Raw genomic sequence first — 17,366 nt, forward strand, 5'->3', positions numbered from 1 at the left:
GTACTCTGCCTCATGGCAGCAGCTCTGGAGAACTGAAGGTCAGTGGGCATCCTCCGATCCCCAAGCCAACCATCTCTTTACACCCAGGAGCTCCACAGTGGACGTGAGCTACCGGCCCCTGGAGGACAAAGGCCTGCAGGTGTCTGCTTTGAGCTCACAGGGCACTCTGGGACCCCTGCACTGCATGACTCCCCCTGCACACCACATGGTCATGCCTTTTCCAGGGGATACCCTCAGGGACCCCTGTGCTCCCGACTGTATGACTCACCCTGCACACCACGTGGTCGTGCCTTTACCATGTTCCAGTGGTTATTACAAATCACAAATCATGTCATTCTGTGCATAGAACATACAGCACAATTCTAATGTCAAATACATTTGATTTATTGTATTGTTTAACAGTATTTCCAGAGTGCAATCTTCTTTCTTGTGATTTATAATACGTTAATACGTCGTGTGGAGGGTCTCTTGACACAACAGAAATTTCAGTTTGAGCAGACAAACCCCAAACTGCACGAGATGACATTTCTTATAATAGGAGACTTATTAACTTACGGGACTTGGAACGTGTAGCAGCGTGAAAAAACAACAATGCCGAGAGATGTTGAGACTCAAGCATGGGTTTTACCTGCATTACACAAAACGTGGCAGAATTTTATTTGAGGTATCAGCTGGCGATCGCGTTCTCTCTCCAGGTTGTAAAAGTCTTAAAGTGTGGCGGGAGGCAGCGCAGTGTGATTGACAGTCCAATTTCTAGTCTCAGATCTTCACAACCTCAGCAGCAGCACAGGGGCTCCTCATCTCCATCCCCTGCTCCAATGAGGCGTCCCGCTTGATAAAGAGGCGGCCATATGTCCCGCCCACCTGCCCTTTCGTCAGCCGCCCGGGGTTCACACAGACACAGCCAATCACGTCCTGAGGAAACCAGAGGACAGCTTGTTATTGGTTAATCCTGCTTCCATCAACAGATGCAGATCAAGGTTTTCAAATCCATGTTCTTACCACCTGCATTTAAGAATGTGTCAAGGCATGGCGGATGTTTACCTTGATGAAGTAGCGCAGCTCAGAGGGAGTGATGAAGATGTCGGGGGTGACAGGAAGCTGTGCATAGGCCTGGAACTGCTCATAGTCAACATTCATCTCCTCCGCAGGGGGGTACAGGGGATAGTAACTGGAAACACAACAGAACAGAGTTCAGTTCAACACAGGGCTCCACATACTGGGGAAAACCTCCTCTTAGAGTGGTTGCAATACGTTCCAAATCAGCATTTAACTTGCTTCTTGTAGATTTTGGCATCGAAAGGCATTCTGTGTATATTATACATAATATCATAGCTGCACTGAGAAAACTACAATAACTATTCATTTTAATATCAAAAAGGACATTTCTCATTAGATTCTGTCATTTCTCTTCACAAAACCTACAAACAGGAGAGCTGCAGTCTAGCTCTGCGTGGCTCGGCGGCAGGTCATTAACTCATCAGTGAACGGCTAATTGTGGCTTCAAATAAAAACCTGAGCTGCTACTTTATTTGGATTTGGATCGCGTTGAAGACGGTTCTATGCGCAGGGTCTCTCCCTGGGTTATGAGGGATAGGATTGTTTCTTTCTCACCTTCGTTGTGTCAAAATGTGTTTCAGAATCCTGCTGAATCGGTCCCCACCAGCAGCACTGCGATTGAAAAGATACAATTCATAAATACCAGCAACAACAACACTAACAAATCACAAAAATACTACTATTACCAATACTGTACAACTGTGCAAATAGGCACATGGGGTTTACTTGGGTAGACAGTGTTTTCTGTAAAACTGCAGGGACTCCTTTGGTTTCATATATAAGTGCATGTGCTGTCTCTGAGTAGGACAGGGCGAGTCATACAGACATTATCAAATACATTTATAAATATTTCATTTTATATTTTTAAAGGTGCGACTAAACAGCTTATTTGTCTATTTTTACAGAAACTATTCGACTGTCAAATTAGTTCAACCCCTACTATAGAGCGTGCTTTAAATATCATCAGGATTTCTGAACTACAGCGCAGGTGGGGCTGGGATAGGTGCAGTGAGTTTTTTTTTTGGATCAAATGATTTTTATTGGGGAGTACAATAAAAACAATAAGCAATGTAACAATACAGCAATATAATATTCCCCAGGTTTCTCAATTTTCACCCTCCTCCTCCCTCCTCACCCACCCCTCCCTCCCCTCCCAGGTCCCAGCTATTGGGACCTCAGGTACCTAATTTAGTCAGATTCTAACAAAGATTTAACAAGGACCGCAGTATCCCACCAAGCCTGCACCATCCCCTCCCGGGCCCCATGAATCTGAGCGATAGAGAGCTCCAGGTAGATAATATCCAAGAGTGTGCGGATCCATTGGCACTGGGAAGGGAGTGGGGAGGCTGCCAGCGCAGCGCTGTCATCTTTTTTGCTGCGTTGAGGCCAGCTAACCAGATTCATTTCTGCTACGATGTCAGATCAAGGGATGAATCATCATTTAGTATTAGCAAGAAGAAAGAACAAGGAATTTCTTTCTCTAGGATGCTAGACAAGGCTGAAGATACCCGCTCCCGGGCAGTCCCACACCATGCGCATGAAGGTACCTAGGGTACCCCGGGGGCAAAATGAGCAAACAGGACTGGGAGCAAGCTTCATTTGAAAGCGCCTGCGGGGGGTTGGATATGTTCTGTGAAGGAAATTAAAATGAATCTGTTTTGTGGTTAGGATTTTTGGAGGCTAGGCCTATATTGCACCAAATGTTATACCAATTAGTTTCTTTAGCATAGGGGGCGAATTCACTGTGCCAGATAGTGCAGATAGCTAATTTTCTATACAAAGAAAAAAAATAAGAATATAGTGAAGCAACCAGCCCCTGTGTTTTACCCCTTGTATCTAGGATTTTATGAACTGGGTGTAGTGGTAGCGTTGTCCCCCAGGGAACCCCATAGGCACGCACAGCTGAGCGGAGCCGAAGGTAAAAAAAAAAAAAAAAAGGGAAGAACCTGGTATATTATACATCTGTTGTAGGTCCTGGAACGTGCAAAGAATGCTGGCCTCGAAAATATCAGCAAGGGTGTGCACTCCCCCCATCCCTCCAAGGAAGAAGAGAGAAGGACCGACCCCCCCCGATAGGAGCGCAGTTAAGGAATCTAGGCGGATGAGAGTGCCATTTAAGTTGGGATTTTGTGTTTTTCCATAGAACGCCAGATTGATATTAACAGAGTAATTATTGGGCCAAACTTTAATTTGCAGTGCCTAATGGGGGTATTTGAGTAGATGAAGTCTTGTAATCTATATGGATATACTATTTTTTCCTCTAGCAGTCGTAATGAGACAGACACGTTGAGACAAACCAAACAGTGAGCAGGCGCAATACCAAAAATAGAGATTGAAATTTGGGAGGGATAAGCCTCCTGATACTTTTTCACGTTGCAGAGTAGAAAGTTTGATGCAAGGTCGTTTTCATCTCCAAATAAATTTGGAAGTCAGGGAATGAAGTTTGTCCCAATATCCGATTGGGGGAGACAGAGGGAGCATAGAACTGAAGAAGTTGACTCGTGGGAGCACATTCATTTCAATTATAGCGATGCAGGCCCGAAATGAATTAGGAAGTGTGACCAGCTGTCCAGATCTGATTTTACCTGAAAATGTTATTAAAATTAATGGATACGGTAGAGTGCAGAGAAGGGTAAATATCAACACCGAGATATTTGAAGTGTCCGACTACTGGAATATCTGAGGGACTGGTACCCTCGCCAGATGTGGAGTTTAGAAGCAGAAGAGCCGATTTAAGCCAATTAAATTTGTATCCTGAGATTGAGCTGAAATTGTCAAAGACATTTAAAAGGTGAGGGAGTGAGCGGGGAACATCATCTGCGCATAAGGAAATCTAACGTTGAGTGGAATTAACAGTAATAGGGTGCAGTGAGTTTTCTGATGGCAGCAGCTCTGGCCTGGATTCCGACATGCTCTTATCCCCCTGGAAGCATTTCAGATAGCAGCTCCCTTCAATCTACAGGAACTGGGCAGTCAGCCACTGAAGAGCAGCTATTCCTGGAGAGACTGATAACAACAGGGTGCAAAGAGCCGTTCAGCAGAGATACACTCACAACATTACTGAGGACACCCCGGGGGAACCTTCAGAACAGAAGCACTGCATTCATTTACACTGCTATACGGTCCTTGTGATCCAACTCTAGATCAGAAGGACCGGATGTCAGAGGCCAATTCTGGATCATAAGGACTGGATGTCAGACCCACACAGAGGTAGCCATCGAACAGTTATAAACGCACACAGAGGTAGGCATGGGGAGAACATGTGGAACTAGGTAACCATGGTGAACAATAAGCATGTAAAAAAAACAAAACTAAACTAAATTAATCACACATTTAGATTTTTTTATATGCATAACATATCTTGTAAATAGAACACGCACCATTCCTCTGTTCACATCTGAAGCCTCTTTCAGTGCTGAAAACTATGAAATCACTAAACTAATCACTCCAGATGGAAAGTTTATTGCAAACAGAAAAGCATTCCATGCCGAGGGATAACTGCATTGCTGGCATCTGTAAATCCGCCAATTAATAGATAAAAACCAGGTAATAAAAACACTCCGGTCGGGTACTGACCCATGTGTTATGCAGAGTAATATAATATCTGCATTGAGAAAGCGATAACTATTAATTCAATTATTAAACAGCAGGACCCTGTTTTTTCATTTGATTCTTTCTCATCACAGCCCTGGTCTGTGTGCTGGGAAGACGCGTGTTTCTGTTAGCTGGCTACGCAAGGTGCTAGAGGGGCAATCAACGAATCAATGAGTGGGATCGTTATTCAGGAAATGGATTCCTTGTTGAAGCTTTAATATAAAGCTCTAAAGAATGATACGCGTGCGTCCGTGAAGGTACCAGCAGCTGTGTGGGTTGTTCTGTATTGTGAAAGTTCTCTATAGGTGCTCCCGTTCCTCTCTCTCAAACTGGAGTGACTCGGGGTACATCTGGTCTGGGCGGCTGGGCTGCCTGCCTCCCAGTCCTGGCTGACACGCTGTTTTCCTGCCTCCCAGTCCTGGCTGACACGCTGTTTCCCTGCCTCCCAGTCCTGGCTGACACGCTGTTTCCCTGCCTCCCAGTCCTGGCTGACACGCTGTTTCCCTGCCTCCCAGTCCTGGCTGACACGCTGTTTCCCTGCCTCCCAGTCCTGGCTGACACGCTGTTTCCCTGCCTCCCAGTCCTGGCTGACACCCTGTTTTCCTGCCTCACAGTCCTGGCTGACACAGGAATCGAGGGCTTTCAAAAATAGTACCAAAATAAAGTTCCTCAGCATGCATGTGAAACCTAACTCTGCTTCCCTCTGTATTTAAAAAGGCCAAGATGTGACTATTCATAGTTCATGTTTTATTGAAATACCCCAGGAGAAAATCACTCCTACCAATGAGAAAGGGGCTTTGTGAACAAAAACAAGCATTCCTGTGGACATACCATGGCAGCTCAATCTTACATTACACCTGTAATGAATGAGAGAATCATAGAATACAGCTTCGTACCAACTCAAACTTGTGGTCTGTATCATTGATATTGAGAAATACTAAAAGAAACTCAATTAATTCAATGACAAACATTTTGACTAGAAGTCATTTTCAATTGTTTCAAACATCAAAATGTTTGTCAATGAATGTATGAAGTTTCTTTTAGTGTTTCTAAATTCATCACCGTTGGAGTGTCTAATACTTCTGGATGAGAGGACACGGATTAAAACAATGTGTCAATGAACAGCACATTTTTAATGCCCAATCATTTTTAATCATTTTTAATCATAGAATTCAGCCGTGTACCAAATGTGAAAACTCTATAATAACCCTAAAAGGTCACATGACCTCAATATGGCTGCCATGTTAGGTCTGGGGTCAATATCCTTGCAAACATGAAAACACAACCTCATACACTCTCCTGAGAACAAACCTGACAGGGGTTTAGTGTGGGTCTGAGGCTGGCCTGATCCCCTCAGAAACACATTTGAACAGAGCAGGACTGTGTGCAGGACCAGGAGAATCCCTTTGTCAGGGTTTTTACAGAACAGGTCACATATCTGAACCCTAATTAACGTCTAATCAGGCAATTAACTAAAACATGCCCAATCTCGATTAAAACCAGACTGCGCACAGCAATCCAGTCAAATGAAATGTGTGGCGCAGATGAAGGCACTCCCAAGCTGAAGTGCACTACCAGCACAGATCCCGCCCAACAACGTGTTGTTAAACACGACCAGCTTGCCCGAGGTCCTGTCAGCTCTCTCATTCTCTCCTGATTGCATGTAATGCATCCCAGCTGTCTGTACTGGAAGAGTTTCACTCCACTCAGTTTACAGCAGCAGCAGCAGCACAAGGAGAGAGCTGGAGTTCACCTCCTCCATAGGGATCAAATTCTGCAACTTTGCACAGGATCTGAACTCCTGACATTCAAAGCTCAGCCTCTACCAGGTGTGCTGGAGAGAGCAAAGAGGATCGGAGTTCCATTTATAGGACAGACCATTCCAGGCTGTAGTCACGATATTAATCTAGCAAGTGAGGTCTGCATAGCAAATACCCTACGACATGTGAAGCACGGAGTAGGGGTACCCCAGCGATCATTTCCCAGTTCTCTTATTTGATTTTTAGCCAATAACCATGTTTGTATTCGTTCACACAACACAATTTATAAATGATGGCATCAAAAAGATGAGCCCAATGCAGAAGTGAGGTCTGAAAGAATCAGACAGACATTCTACTATACACAACAGTCTCTCTAAACAGGTTGGAGTGCCACAGGGTTTATTAAAAGAATATCTGAATATGATAAAGCTGCGTTCATCCCAGCACTTAAAAAAAAAAAAAAAACGAGGCATATTCTGTGAACTTCCACTGCGCGCCACTGTCAGGGATAAGATATCTTTGCAGGCCGTGTCTCTAACTGTGAGTGTCACCATATTATTATTTATTTCTTAGCAGACGCCCTTATCCAGGGTGACTTACAATTGTTACAAGATATCACATTATTTTTACATATAATTACCCATTTATACAGGTTTTTATTGGAGCAATATAGGTAAAGTACCTTGCTCAAGGGTACAGCAGCAGTGTCCCCCACCTGGGATTGAACCCACAACCCTCCGGTCAAGAGTCCCGAGCCCTAACCACTACTCCACACTGCTGCCCATATTAGTTTCTGAAGTGCAGAATCATCTTGCTCTAGTGTATGATCGGGGTGTAATGATGCCCTAGTGTCCTGATATGCTGTGTATCACAATACTGTACGTATGATGGTCCTGATGGGCTGCTGTAGAAGATCAAACAGTCATTTATTGATGGCCCTTTTTAAAAGACAAAAAGCAAATGCGATAGGGAGAGTATGACCTAGGAGAGGCTTGTATCCTGATACAAGTCTCTCCTAGGTCATGCTATATGAAGGCCCACCTGCTGATCTCCTCGGCCCCCATGTGGAACAGGATGTCCGTGGAGGTGACCCCGATGACCACGCCGCCGAGGTCCAGAGTGCAGGGATCAGGGAGCAGGAGAACACGCTGCACACAAACAACAAGCAGAGCGTTACCAAGCAGAGAACCCCCTGCAGGGTCGCCAGAAACGCGCCACGACTCTTGACAATTTTAATTACACATCACAGGTTATAAATCAACTGGCCAATACATTTAGACATTTACTTGGGGGGAGGGGGGCAGTTCATCAAGAGAAAGAAAATATATCTAAGGTTTGCAGTGTATCCACATCAGGCTCCCTCCTCCTGCAACAGTGCTGGTTTTCTGTTCCCACAACACGCCCATCAATTCTAATCATCAGCATTGTTACAAGAGGGAGCGTGATCTGGATCCAATGCGGTGTTTAGAAGAAATGATTTCTCCTGGGGAATATTCCCTACTTGATTTACCTATGGGTTAAGAAAATAATATTATTATTATTTGTTTATTTAGCAGACGCCTTTATCCAAGGCGACTTACAGAGACTAGGGTGTGTGAACTATGCATCAGCTGCAAAATCACTTACAACAACATCTCACCCGAAAGACGGAGCACAAGGAGGTGAAGTGACTTGCTCAGGGTCACACAATGAGTCAGTGGCTGAGGTGGGATTTGAACCGGGGACCTCCTCCTGGTTACAAGCCCTTTTCTTTAACCACCGGACCACACAGCCTCCTCGTTAAAGATAATGTACTTATACTGTAGCTCTTGGGCAGTAAGTTAGTATAGCATGCAGGGAGTCTGGAACACTAACACTGGTCCCCTTGAATGGAGGTGAGCTCTCTCTACTGAAAGGAAAGGTACCTGTCTGTCCTCCCCGGACAGCTGGGAGAGGTGGGACGGGTGGAAGGGAGGCTGGGGGAACACGAAGTCATGATGCACATCACGCTGCGACGGGACAAACACCAGCTGCGTGCCAGAGCTGAGAAAAGAGAGGACAGAACAGAACATGATTCATCATCATTACTGCTTTTTTTATTTTGTATTATTTACACAGTGGATCCCATAAGTACCAGCACCCATAACTTCAAAAGACATTTGATTATAAGATGTGCAATGTTCCGTGCCTGCAACATGTAAGACTATTGGGAATTTGCATCTACCTGACTTTCTTCAAAAGGGTACCAACTCGTATATACAGCCACGTTATACTTTATATAGGAACTGGGACAAGCAAGTACAGGACTACAAACCTCACTCACATGCTGCCCCCTGGTGGTACAGACAGCAGGGACACACACTTTGCTAAATTTAACTTAACCATTTAACCAGCAGTCAGACTGGATGCAGACCCTCGCATGCGTGTAGAATGCCTTTTCCACAAATAGATTATTGACTGGAGATAATTTCATCTCTGAAGGGTAACACACACCCGGCAGTGAGGACATTCTTAATTATTATTTTAGAAAAATAATTAAGTATCGGTTTGTAATTTAAGTGCAGTTAATTAAGCCATTACGTTTATTATAAAAAAAATTGGTGTCTGCAGGCTCCAAAAATAAATGACCTCCCTGGAGCCGTGCAGTGGCAGATCTGAATACGGGCTGCTGAACATTTATAAACCTGTCTGCTGCTTCACGGTTATTATAAACAATAGCAAAAAAACAAACAATGGCAAAAGTGTATAACACCGGTGCTGCAAAAGCAAAGCAGCCTCATACAATGGAAGAGACAGACAGACATAGAAAGACAAAACAGACCTGAACAGACAGGCAGACAGACATAGAAAGACAAAACAGACCTGAACAGACAGGCAGACAGACATAGAAAGACAAATAGACCTGAAGAGACAGACAGACATAGAAAGACAAATAGATCTGAAAAGACCTGAAGCGATTCTAAACAGCCAAAAAACAATGGCGAAAGTGTGTGGTTTTATTATAAGTATTAGCAGAATTAATAACATGTTTATAGATTTGTTGATAACCACTTATAACAGATCTCTAAACTAAAGTGTTACTGATAAATGTCCCTAGCTGTATTAATACAGGGCTGTAGATCTGCAGTACAGCAGTCTCCGCATATAGGAACACCTCCTAAGAGAACGCTTCACCTAAGGGAACACCCTTGTGGTGAAACAGATCTTTCCCATTGTAAATGCTCCCCCTAAAAGGAACAGGATCTTGTCTTAACCTCTTGTGTGCTACAGATGTACCTGGTACGTCATGATTAAAAAGCTGGATTGCTGTTTCTTCACTCAGGGTTGCTCCTCCAGGAGTTATTACGCAACATATTAGGTTGGTGGCTTTAATTTCATTATATTACCCGGATTAAATATATTTGATGCGACGCAGTTGTTAGATGTAATTTATAGCCTATTTGAACGCAAGCGGTGGCCCTTTAGCTTGTTCATGTAATACGTATGCCACAAGCGTTGTGTTTGGTGGAAGGACAGAGGTTCTAATTAGGAACAGTCAGAGGACGGCGCTGCTGGTAAGAAATATTTTAAACATGGCATCCAAACTTAAATTCTTGACTTTTTTTTTTTTTTAAAACACTGTACAGAATGATCAGAATCATGTTCTGAAAGATGTAGCCCAAGGAATACCAGTCAACCATGTACACAAACTAAAATATGATCTTGACAGTCACAGGGAGGTGAAGCAGTCATGGTTTCAAACATACCCTCTGGTCTCGAAAGAACATTTTTCACAGACAGCAAGCAGAAACACGCAGCTTCAAAAGATCACAGATATATTTTTTTTTTTGTTGTTGTTTGCTACCTCTTTAAAATGTGTTGAAATATATTTTGGAAATAGTAACAGAGTGGATTCGAAAGAGGAACAATTTAATAAAAATGCACATTTTTTATTTGTAAAAAGAAGGATTCATCTCACTATGCTATATTAAGTTTTAATGTCAGAATCTGTGCAATAATACTGTCAGTAGTCCCAGGTGAAAGAACACAGTAAAAAAAAAAAAAAAAAAAGTTTTAGATCACAGGTTCAAATCCAGGCTATGTCACTGTCAACTGTGACCGGGGGTTCCTAAGGGGCAAAAGCGTGCACAATTGGCCAAGCGCCACCCGGGTAGGGAGGGATTAGGTCAGACGGGGTTCACCGCGCACCAGCGACCCCTGTGGCTGATGGAGCACCTGCGGTTCTCCAGTGGAGCCATTCAGATCTGTGTTGTCCTCCGGCACTATAGGTCTGGTGGCTTCGTTGTGGATCCGCAGTGCGAAAAATGACGGATTGGCAGGAACACGTTTCGGAGGATGCGTGTTTCATAGATATGCAATCGATATTAAATTTATGTTCAATTATTCCTTGTTACTTTCCATTAACATTTAAGTCAGATTAACTGTATTTTCAATAAGGACATGTAAACAATGGGAAATTATTACATATTTTCAAGGGTAACATAAACATAATATAAATGGACGTGATATGCAATTACATTTTCAATTGATATTTGTTTAATATTTGGCAAGAAACCAGCTATTGCATATTTATTAAATATTAATTTAACATTAATTTAATATGCAATTGCATATCTACTTAATATTAATTTATTAATATTATTAATTTATTATTATTATTGCATATCTACTTAATATTAATTTATTATTATTTATTTCTTAGCAGACGCCCTTATCCAGGGCAACTTACAATTGTTACAAGATATCACATTATTTTTACACATTATTTTTTTACATACAATTACCCATTAATACAGTTGGGTTTTTACTGGAGCAATGTAGGTAAAGTACCTTGCTCAAGGATACAGCAGCAGTGTCCCTTACCTGGGATTGAACCCACGACCCTCTGGTCAAGAGTCCAGAACCCTAACCACTACGCCACACTGCTGCAATAGAAAGTGTTACCAGTAATTTTGATGTAAAAACAGGAAAGTACCAAAAATCACAAAATGACTGTAGCACAGGGCGTCACCAGGGCCTCAGCAGAGAAGGGGTTAAAAGAACACCTTTTTGCCACAGCTAGCGATTCATTCACAACGGATACAGTATGGTTTTTCAAATGGTTTATTCAATCTTTTCACCTGTGACTTGTGTCTCGAGGCACACCGACTGGTTTATTCAATCTTTCCAGAACCGCCATCATATCATTGCCTCGTTCTGTATTCCGATTTCCACAAGTGCACCTCATCGCTACAAAATGGCACGTAAACAAACGCTGAAGCGCTCCACTGTTTCTCTTGCTACAAAAAGTTGGAAATTGTTCTCCTGAAAAAAACCTGAATCAGCCAAGTCTTTTTTTTTCCATTATAGGGAGTTGCTTTCTGTTAAATAATTTTGTGCATGTCTCGAATATTGCTCCTGTACAGGTATTCATAATTAATCTAGAGCTGCTGCTGCATTTAGTGTGTAGGGGTGCTGTGTTTGACAGTTTGTTTATTGATGTCAGTTTGTCTGTTACTTTATTATTATAGTTTATTAACACACACTTGCCTATTGCTTTTCTCTTACTTATTCATTTAATATGTTGATGCACGTGCGTCATGACAAGTAATTAGTATTTATTGATTTATTGATTGATTCATATTGTGTCTGGTGGTCAACTCCGTCTTAAAGAGCACTTCGGCTAAGAAAACACTTGGCTTGCTTCCCGAGGGGTTTTCTCTCAGCCGGGGAACACTGCACTTGGAAATGCTGCAGTAATTGATCATCAGTAATGATGACTAGTGTTAGTTAAAAACATTTCAAAATAAAAGAATGTAAAACAGGACTGACCCTCTGGTTCCTTCGACAATCGCTTTCACACAGCGTCGAAACACCTCGTCCAGCGTGGCTGTCAGCTGACCGCTCTGAAACAGCAGCACAGCATTTCAACAAAGATCACACCTGGGGTCCATTACAATGCAATTGTGTCGTTCGTAATTCATTGCAACTGCAGTGTCATTGTAGTTGAACCTTGACACACCTGCACAATTGTAATTACCATATAACTGATCAATTACAATTCAATTACACCCCTTTCCCAGCTTAATCATTCACAGTTCCATGTTGTGTTTTACATTGAGCAAACACATATTTTCAACCACTTTCAGTGACCTCATTTCTTTGAAAACACTTTATAGTATGTTTGTCTGTGTACCTGCGATTACTCTGTTTATTCTACCAAGCAGTAAACATGTTAGTGTGTGTAGCTATGTGTTACCTTTTAGTGTAATAGCATTGTAATTGCAACTTCAGCAAACAATGATGCTGTAATTGTAATTATAATGTACCCCGTCTGTTAAAGAATAATGAATTTATTTTGAGCCGACAATGGAGACCGACAATGGGAGTGCAGCTCAGGTGAGGTTTACAAAGTTATTTCATTAGTTTGATCCTCTTTAGAAAAACATGATACATCAGGTGACGTCACTTCCTATGCCCTATACCTCACTACCTTCATGTACATCATGCAAGATGTGCAGGTGTTGCAACGTGGTTTTGAATAAACTGAATGGCAGTTGCGAGGCTTAATGTGTGTTAACTCATTCAGGCACATGATTCAGGTTAACTGGCTGGGTAATAATTGGATTCTTTCTGATCTGGTCCGAGAGGCTGCTGGAAATGAGGACATTCTGCACCCAGTCTCGACAAGCAAAAAAACTGGGTTCTCTACTTTTTAATTAAGAATCAGGGGTAGAATGACTGGTTGCCAAAAATGACTAGATCATGTATTTGATCATGTCTAGTGCTCTGTTTGAGTAGTACCGGTTTGTAACTCTTTGCTGTGTGTGTGCTGAATATCAAAACTATGCAATGGATTGCAACCGCAGCTGGACTTCTGTCCAAACGAAACCGCACGCCTCACAATGCCTTTCAATTCAAACGGCTGAATACAATTAAAATACTGACATTGCGAGTTTGTTACTAGCATACACTTTAAACACACAGAAACATGACTATGTTGCTACTTTGATACTAAAGTGTGCAATTAGTCGACTAGCAGTGAGGCAGACTCACTTTTCTAGTCCACTAGTCGGTGTTACCCCTATTAAGAATCCACTCAGTGTTTATTCTGTTTATAAATGCTTGCTGTACATATGCTGTCTTGTACACAAACATTACAGTAGTAATGACACCTTGATTATGAAATACTTCATTATTTATTTTGCAATGACATGCTGTGCTTCTTACCTCCACTTGTTCATGCTTGGAATCCAAGAAAGGTCCCAGCTATCAAGAAGAAAGAAACAAAATGATCAGATCACAGCAAAGACTACAATTCCCAGCCTGCCCTGGGACACTCGACCACCCATATCCTGCTCATCAACCAACCAACCGGTCCTCAACGACCAACAGTGATCGAGGCCCTTTGCTTCCAACCGGTCAACCTGGCGCGAAAACAAAGATTTAAAAGAAAGATTGAGATGGAGGAGAATATTAGCGTTGCACGATGCTTCACTTTCACCAGCTTTAGAGCACAGTGCCGGGCTAACATGCTCCCCACCTCGCCTCCAGCTGGAGGAGTCTTTTCAGAAGCAGTTTCTTTTTTTGTTTTAATAGTTCGCAAGCCTGGTAAACGGTGATCAGAAACTGGTGACATCAGTACAGGCTCTAAAGGTTCGGTTTAAAATCGATACTCTCAGCTGCACCGCTACAAAACCATATGAATACAAGGTAACTTGAAAACATATACAAATGTAGGGTTACAGTTTGAAAAATAAAGCCGAGTGGGAGCAAAATGTATTTGGCTTTGTTTTTACAGCGGGAGGTATTGCTCACGTCACTGAAGGTCATTGTAAGAATTACACGACCCCATTTCTCAGAGTAGATCTGCACTCAGTGACAAAGCGTTCAGAATGTTTAAACCACAACAGGCTCTGAAGTATGTTACCAGATTAAGTATGTTTTTTATTTCGATGTAAGGATTTCTAATAGGTTTCTAATTATACAGTGGCTAACTCGAATCCAGTTGAGTGTGCTTTCTCTTGCACTCACGGGCTTCACACAGGAAAGAGTGCGTGAGAATCACACTCTCCACTTGATTCGAGGCAGCCACTGAACACTTATTCAAGAAAAACTCACTCCGTTCACACTGCTAAAACAGCAGCGATGAAAGAACAAGCGTCTGACCAACACAAAGACCACAAGGAGCTTCAAATCACAAGTCTGGGATCAGCTTGGTTTCTCTCTCTCTCTCTCTATATATATATATATATATATATATTTTAGTTAATATACTGATACAATTACTACATCCATCTAATTTAAATTTGTTTTATTACCGATACTGTTATTATCCTTAACTGTAAATAATCATTAAAATGAATTTATTTATTTAACCAGGAAATGTACCCATTGAGACCGTCACCAAAATGTCCTAGAGGTAATCATTTAGAAATTACAAATACAACCTAAGACAATAAAATGTGTGCTTCAAGCCTGATCAGCAGCACACAGAGATCAGAAAACACAATACATAGGATATCTACTTTAAATGTGATTGGAGACAAATTTGTTTTTAAATAAAATTATAAAAGTATAAATATGCAGTTACTGTAAGCACTTCTTGGAAATAAACTGTCAATTGTGAAGAGAACATACAAAAAAATAAATAAATAAAAACAAAACAAGGATTTTATTATCATGCTTAGCTTGATTCACGGGCTTGCAACGATCCTGAATTTCTGTTGAAACTGGTGGGTTTAATTTGTTGTTGTGTTAGTGAAGGGGTGTTCAGCACGCAGCAGACTAGATGCACTCGTGTGTGAGAACTCACTTTGAGCCGTCGGTTTTTAAACAGGATTTGTAAAATAAACCAAAGAAATGAACTGTACTGGAAATGCAAACAATCCATCCACCAAGACGCTATTGCAGAAAGCCTTATCGATGTTGGATCATTTAAAATAGGATGTCTCTCCAGCTAACACTGAAGGATGTAAACAAACCGGACTGTCAACACAGTTCTGATAGTCAAGCACAAGGAGCTCCCTCACCAGCAGGCAGACGTCTGGCCGGTCCCTCTTGATAACTTCAATCAGGTCCATCAGGGGCTCATAGTTCATGCTGTCCGAGGTGGTGTAGGGGCCACAGGCCACGAGAACCATGTGCTGCCCAGCCCCTAAGAAAGAGAGACAGCGAGACAGCGAGAGAGAGAGAGAGAGAGAGAGTTTCATTTTAAAACATGATACCTGCCTCTACACAAGGCTAAAGAAATCTCTGTTTGGAGTCATGTTTTTACTGTCTTGCACTTCCTGGGTCATTTAATCTGGAGGGTGAACTTGTCCCCACCCCTTCACTGGCTTCTTTCCTGTCAATAACCAACCAGCTGCTTTGCATTCTGACTGACATGCTTTCAGCCAGTAACATGACCCAGAAGACATTGCTGGGGTGAAATGACCCAGTAACTGCAAATGCAAACAAACAGATAACCTATGAATAAGCCAGCTTCCTTTACCCTGCAGTAGAACCAGCTATCAGGGTTCATACTGAAGTCTGCCTGCTGTGACGTGTGTTAATATTGAAGTCTGTCTGCTGTGTCATGTGTTAATATTGAAGTCTGTCTGCTGTGACATGTGTTAACCATGCTAAACAATTAAGGCACGCAAACAGAGCTTGCTGTAACCTAGTGTGGCACCAGAGATCACTTTCAAATTGCAAACGCATTCGCTTTATAGCTGCAGACCTACATGTGAATGGAAGGAAGTGCAAGACTGGGAAGACTTGGCGAATCCATTTGCTAGAACTCCCTTTCATTTTGGTGTTGTGAATACCCAATTTCAAACCAATACCATGGTATCATTACATAGTATTTTTACATGCACTACTGCAAAGTGTTTTATTATCCTGGTATTGTAGCGAATGGTCTTTACCTTCAAGCATATCTTCTTGTGATTGCTCCTTTGGTTTGTGGAATGGTAGTGGCACCCCCTGAATAAAAGAACACAGACACACAATGTAAAAACTACACAGAGCGCTGAGACACTGTCCCAGAGCACTGACACACACACACACAATGTAAAAACTACACAGAGCGCTGAGACACTGTCCCAGAGCACAGACGCACAGACACACACACAATGTAAAAACTACACAGAGCGCTGAGACACTGTCCCAGAGCACTGACACACACACACACAATGTAAAAACTACACAGAGCGCTGAGACACTGTCCCAGAGCCAGACACACACACACACACACACACACACACACACACACACACACACACACACACACAGTGCAAGAATTGTAGTCACGTATGTCTAAGCCCACATGGTATAAATACCGGGCATGGAGGCGACACAGACAGAGAAGCCTCGGATACCTCCAGGATCATCGTGGACCATCAGTGAATCAGTCTGAGGGCTCTCCAGGGGTTCAGGTAATCTGATCAATTAGCTATCTCTGTTAATACTAGTGGTACGTATTGTATCTAAACAATAACGTTCAATATAGAATAGGGTATTTGGAACTAATAAATGGTAAACCTTGTTAAAATGTGAAGCATGGTCTGGTCTCCAAAAGTTACCAAATGGTAAGGCTTGCACTGACTAAAGAAGAGCAGGTTTATAATTTAGTAGAGTCTGCACTGCAGTGAAAACCTTATTTAAAAGCAAGAAGATACCCGATACCCTCATCTCAAAGCCCTGCTGCTTTACATACATGCAGTCCCAGCTCAGGATAGAGCTCACACTCACCTCATAGAGTCTGGAAGCCACCAGCCTCCTGCCTGTGCTGTTGGTCCCCCCCATCACTACAACCTGGACACACACACACACACAATAATATTCTTTTAGAATTACTATGATCTTTAAATTGCACAATACAGTCACACAGGGTAACAAGTATTAGACACATGCACAAATAAACATTGAAATGCCTGGTACAGAAATGTGATATTCTTCTGTTAATACATGTGATCTTCTTGTAGTAAGCTCTCAGTGTGAGTGTTTCACTCA

At 42.3% G+C, this 17,366-nt stretch overlaps 1 protein-coding gene across 2 annotated transcripts in view; it reads right to left on the minus strand.

The window, feature by feature from the left end:
- Positions 1 to 368: 368 nt before the first annotated feature.
- The window catches only part of LOC117967840 (DNA polymerase alpha subunit B-like), a 29,550-nt gene continuing 12,552 nt past the window's right edge, over positions 369 to 17,366 (minus strand). For both annotated transcript variants that reach the window (XM_059012007.1, XM_059012006.1), the window contains exons 10-19: positions 17,106 to 17,168; positions 16,280 to 16,337; positions 15,404 to 15,528; positions 13,602 to 13,640; positions 12,204 to 12,277; positions 8,318 to 8,435; positions 7,455 to 7,561; positions 1,615 to 1,671; positions 1,045 to 1,171; positions 369 to 915 (exon numbers count right to left, since the gene is read on the minus strand). In XM_059012007.1, coding sequence (XP_058867990.1) covers positions 760 to 915; positions 1,045 to 1,171; positions 1,615 to 1,671; positions 7,455 to 7,561; positions 8,318 to 8,435; positions 12,204 to 12,277; positions 13,602 to 13,640; positions 15,404 to 15,528; positions 16,280 to 16,337; positions 17,106 to 17,168 — 924 coding nt within the window. In that variant the 3' untranslated portion in view covers positions 369 to 759. The remainder of the gene's footprint in view (positions 916 to 1,044; positions 1,172 to 1,614; positions 1,672 to 7,454; positions 7,562 to 8,317; positions 8,436 to 12,203; positions 12,278 to 13,601; positions 13,641 to 15,403; positions 15,529 to 16,279; positions 16,338 to 17,105; positions 17,169 to 17,366) is intronic.

The sequence above is a fragment of the Acipenser ruthenus genome, chromosome 43 (genome assembly GCF_902713425.1).
Source record: "Acipenser ruthenus chromosome 43, fAciRut3.2 maternal haplotype, whole genome shotgun sequence".
Lineage (NCBI taxonomy): Eukaryota > Metazoa > Chordata > Actinopteri > Acipenseriformes > Acipenseridae > Acipenser > Acipenser ruthenus.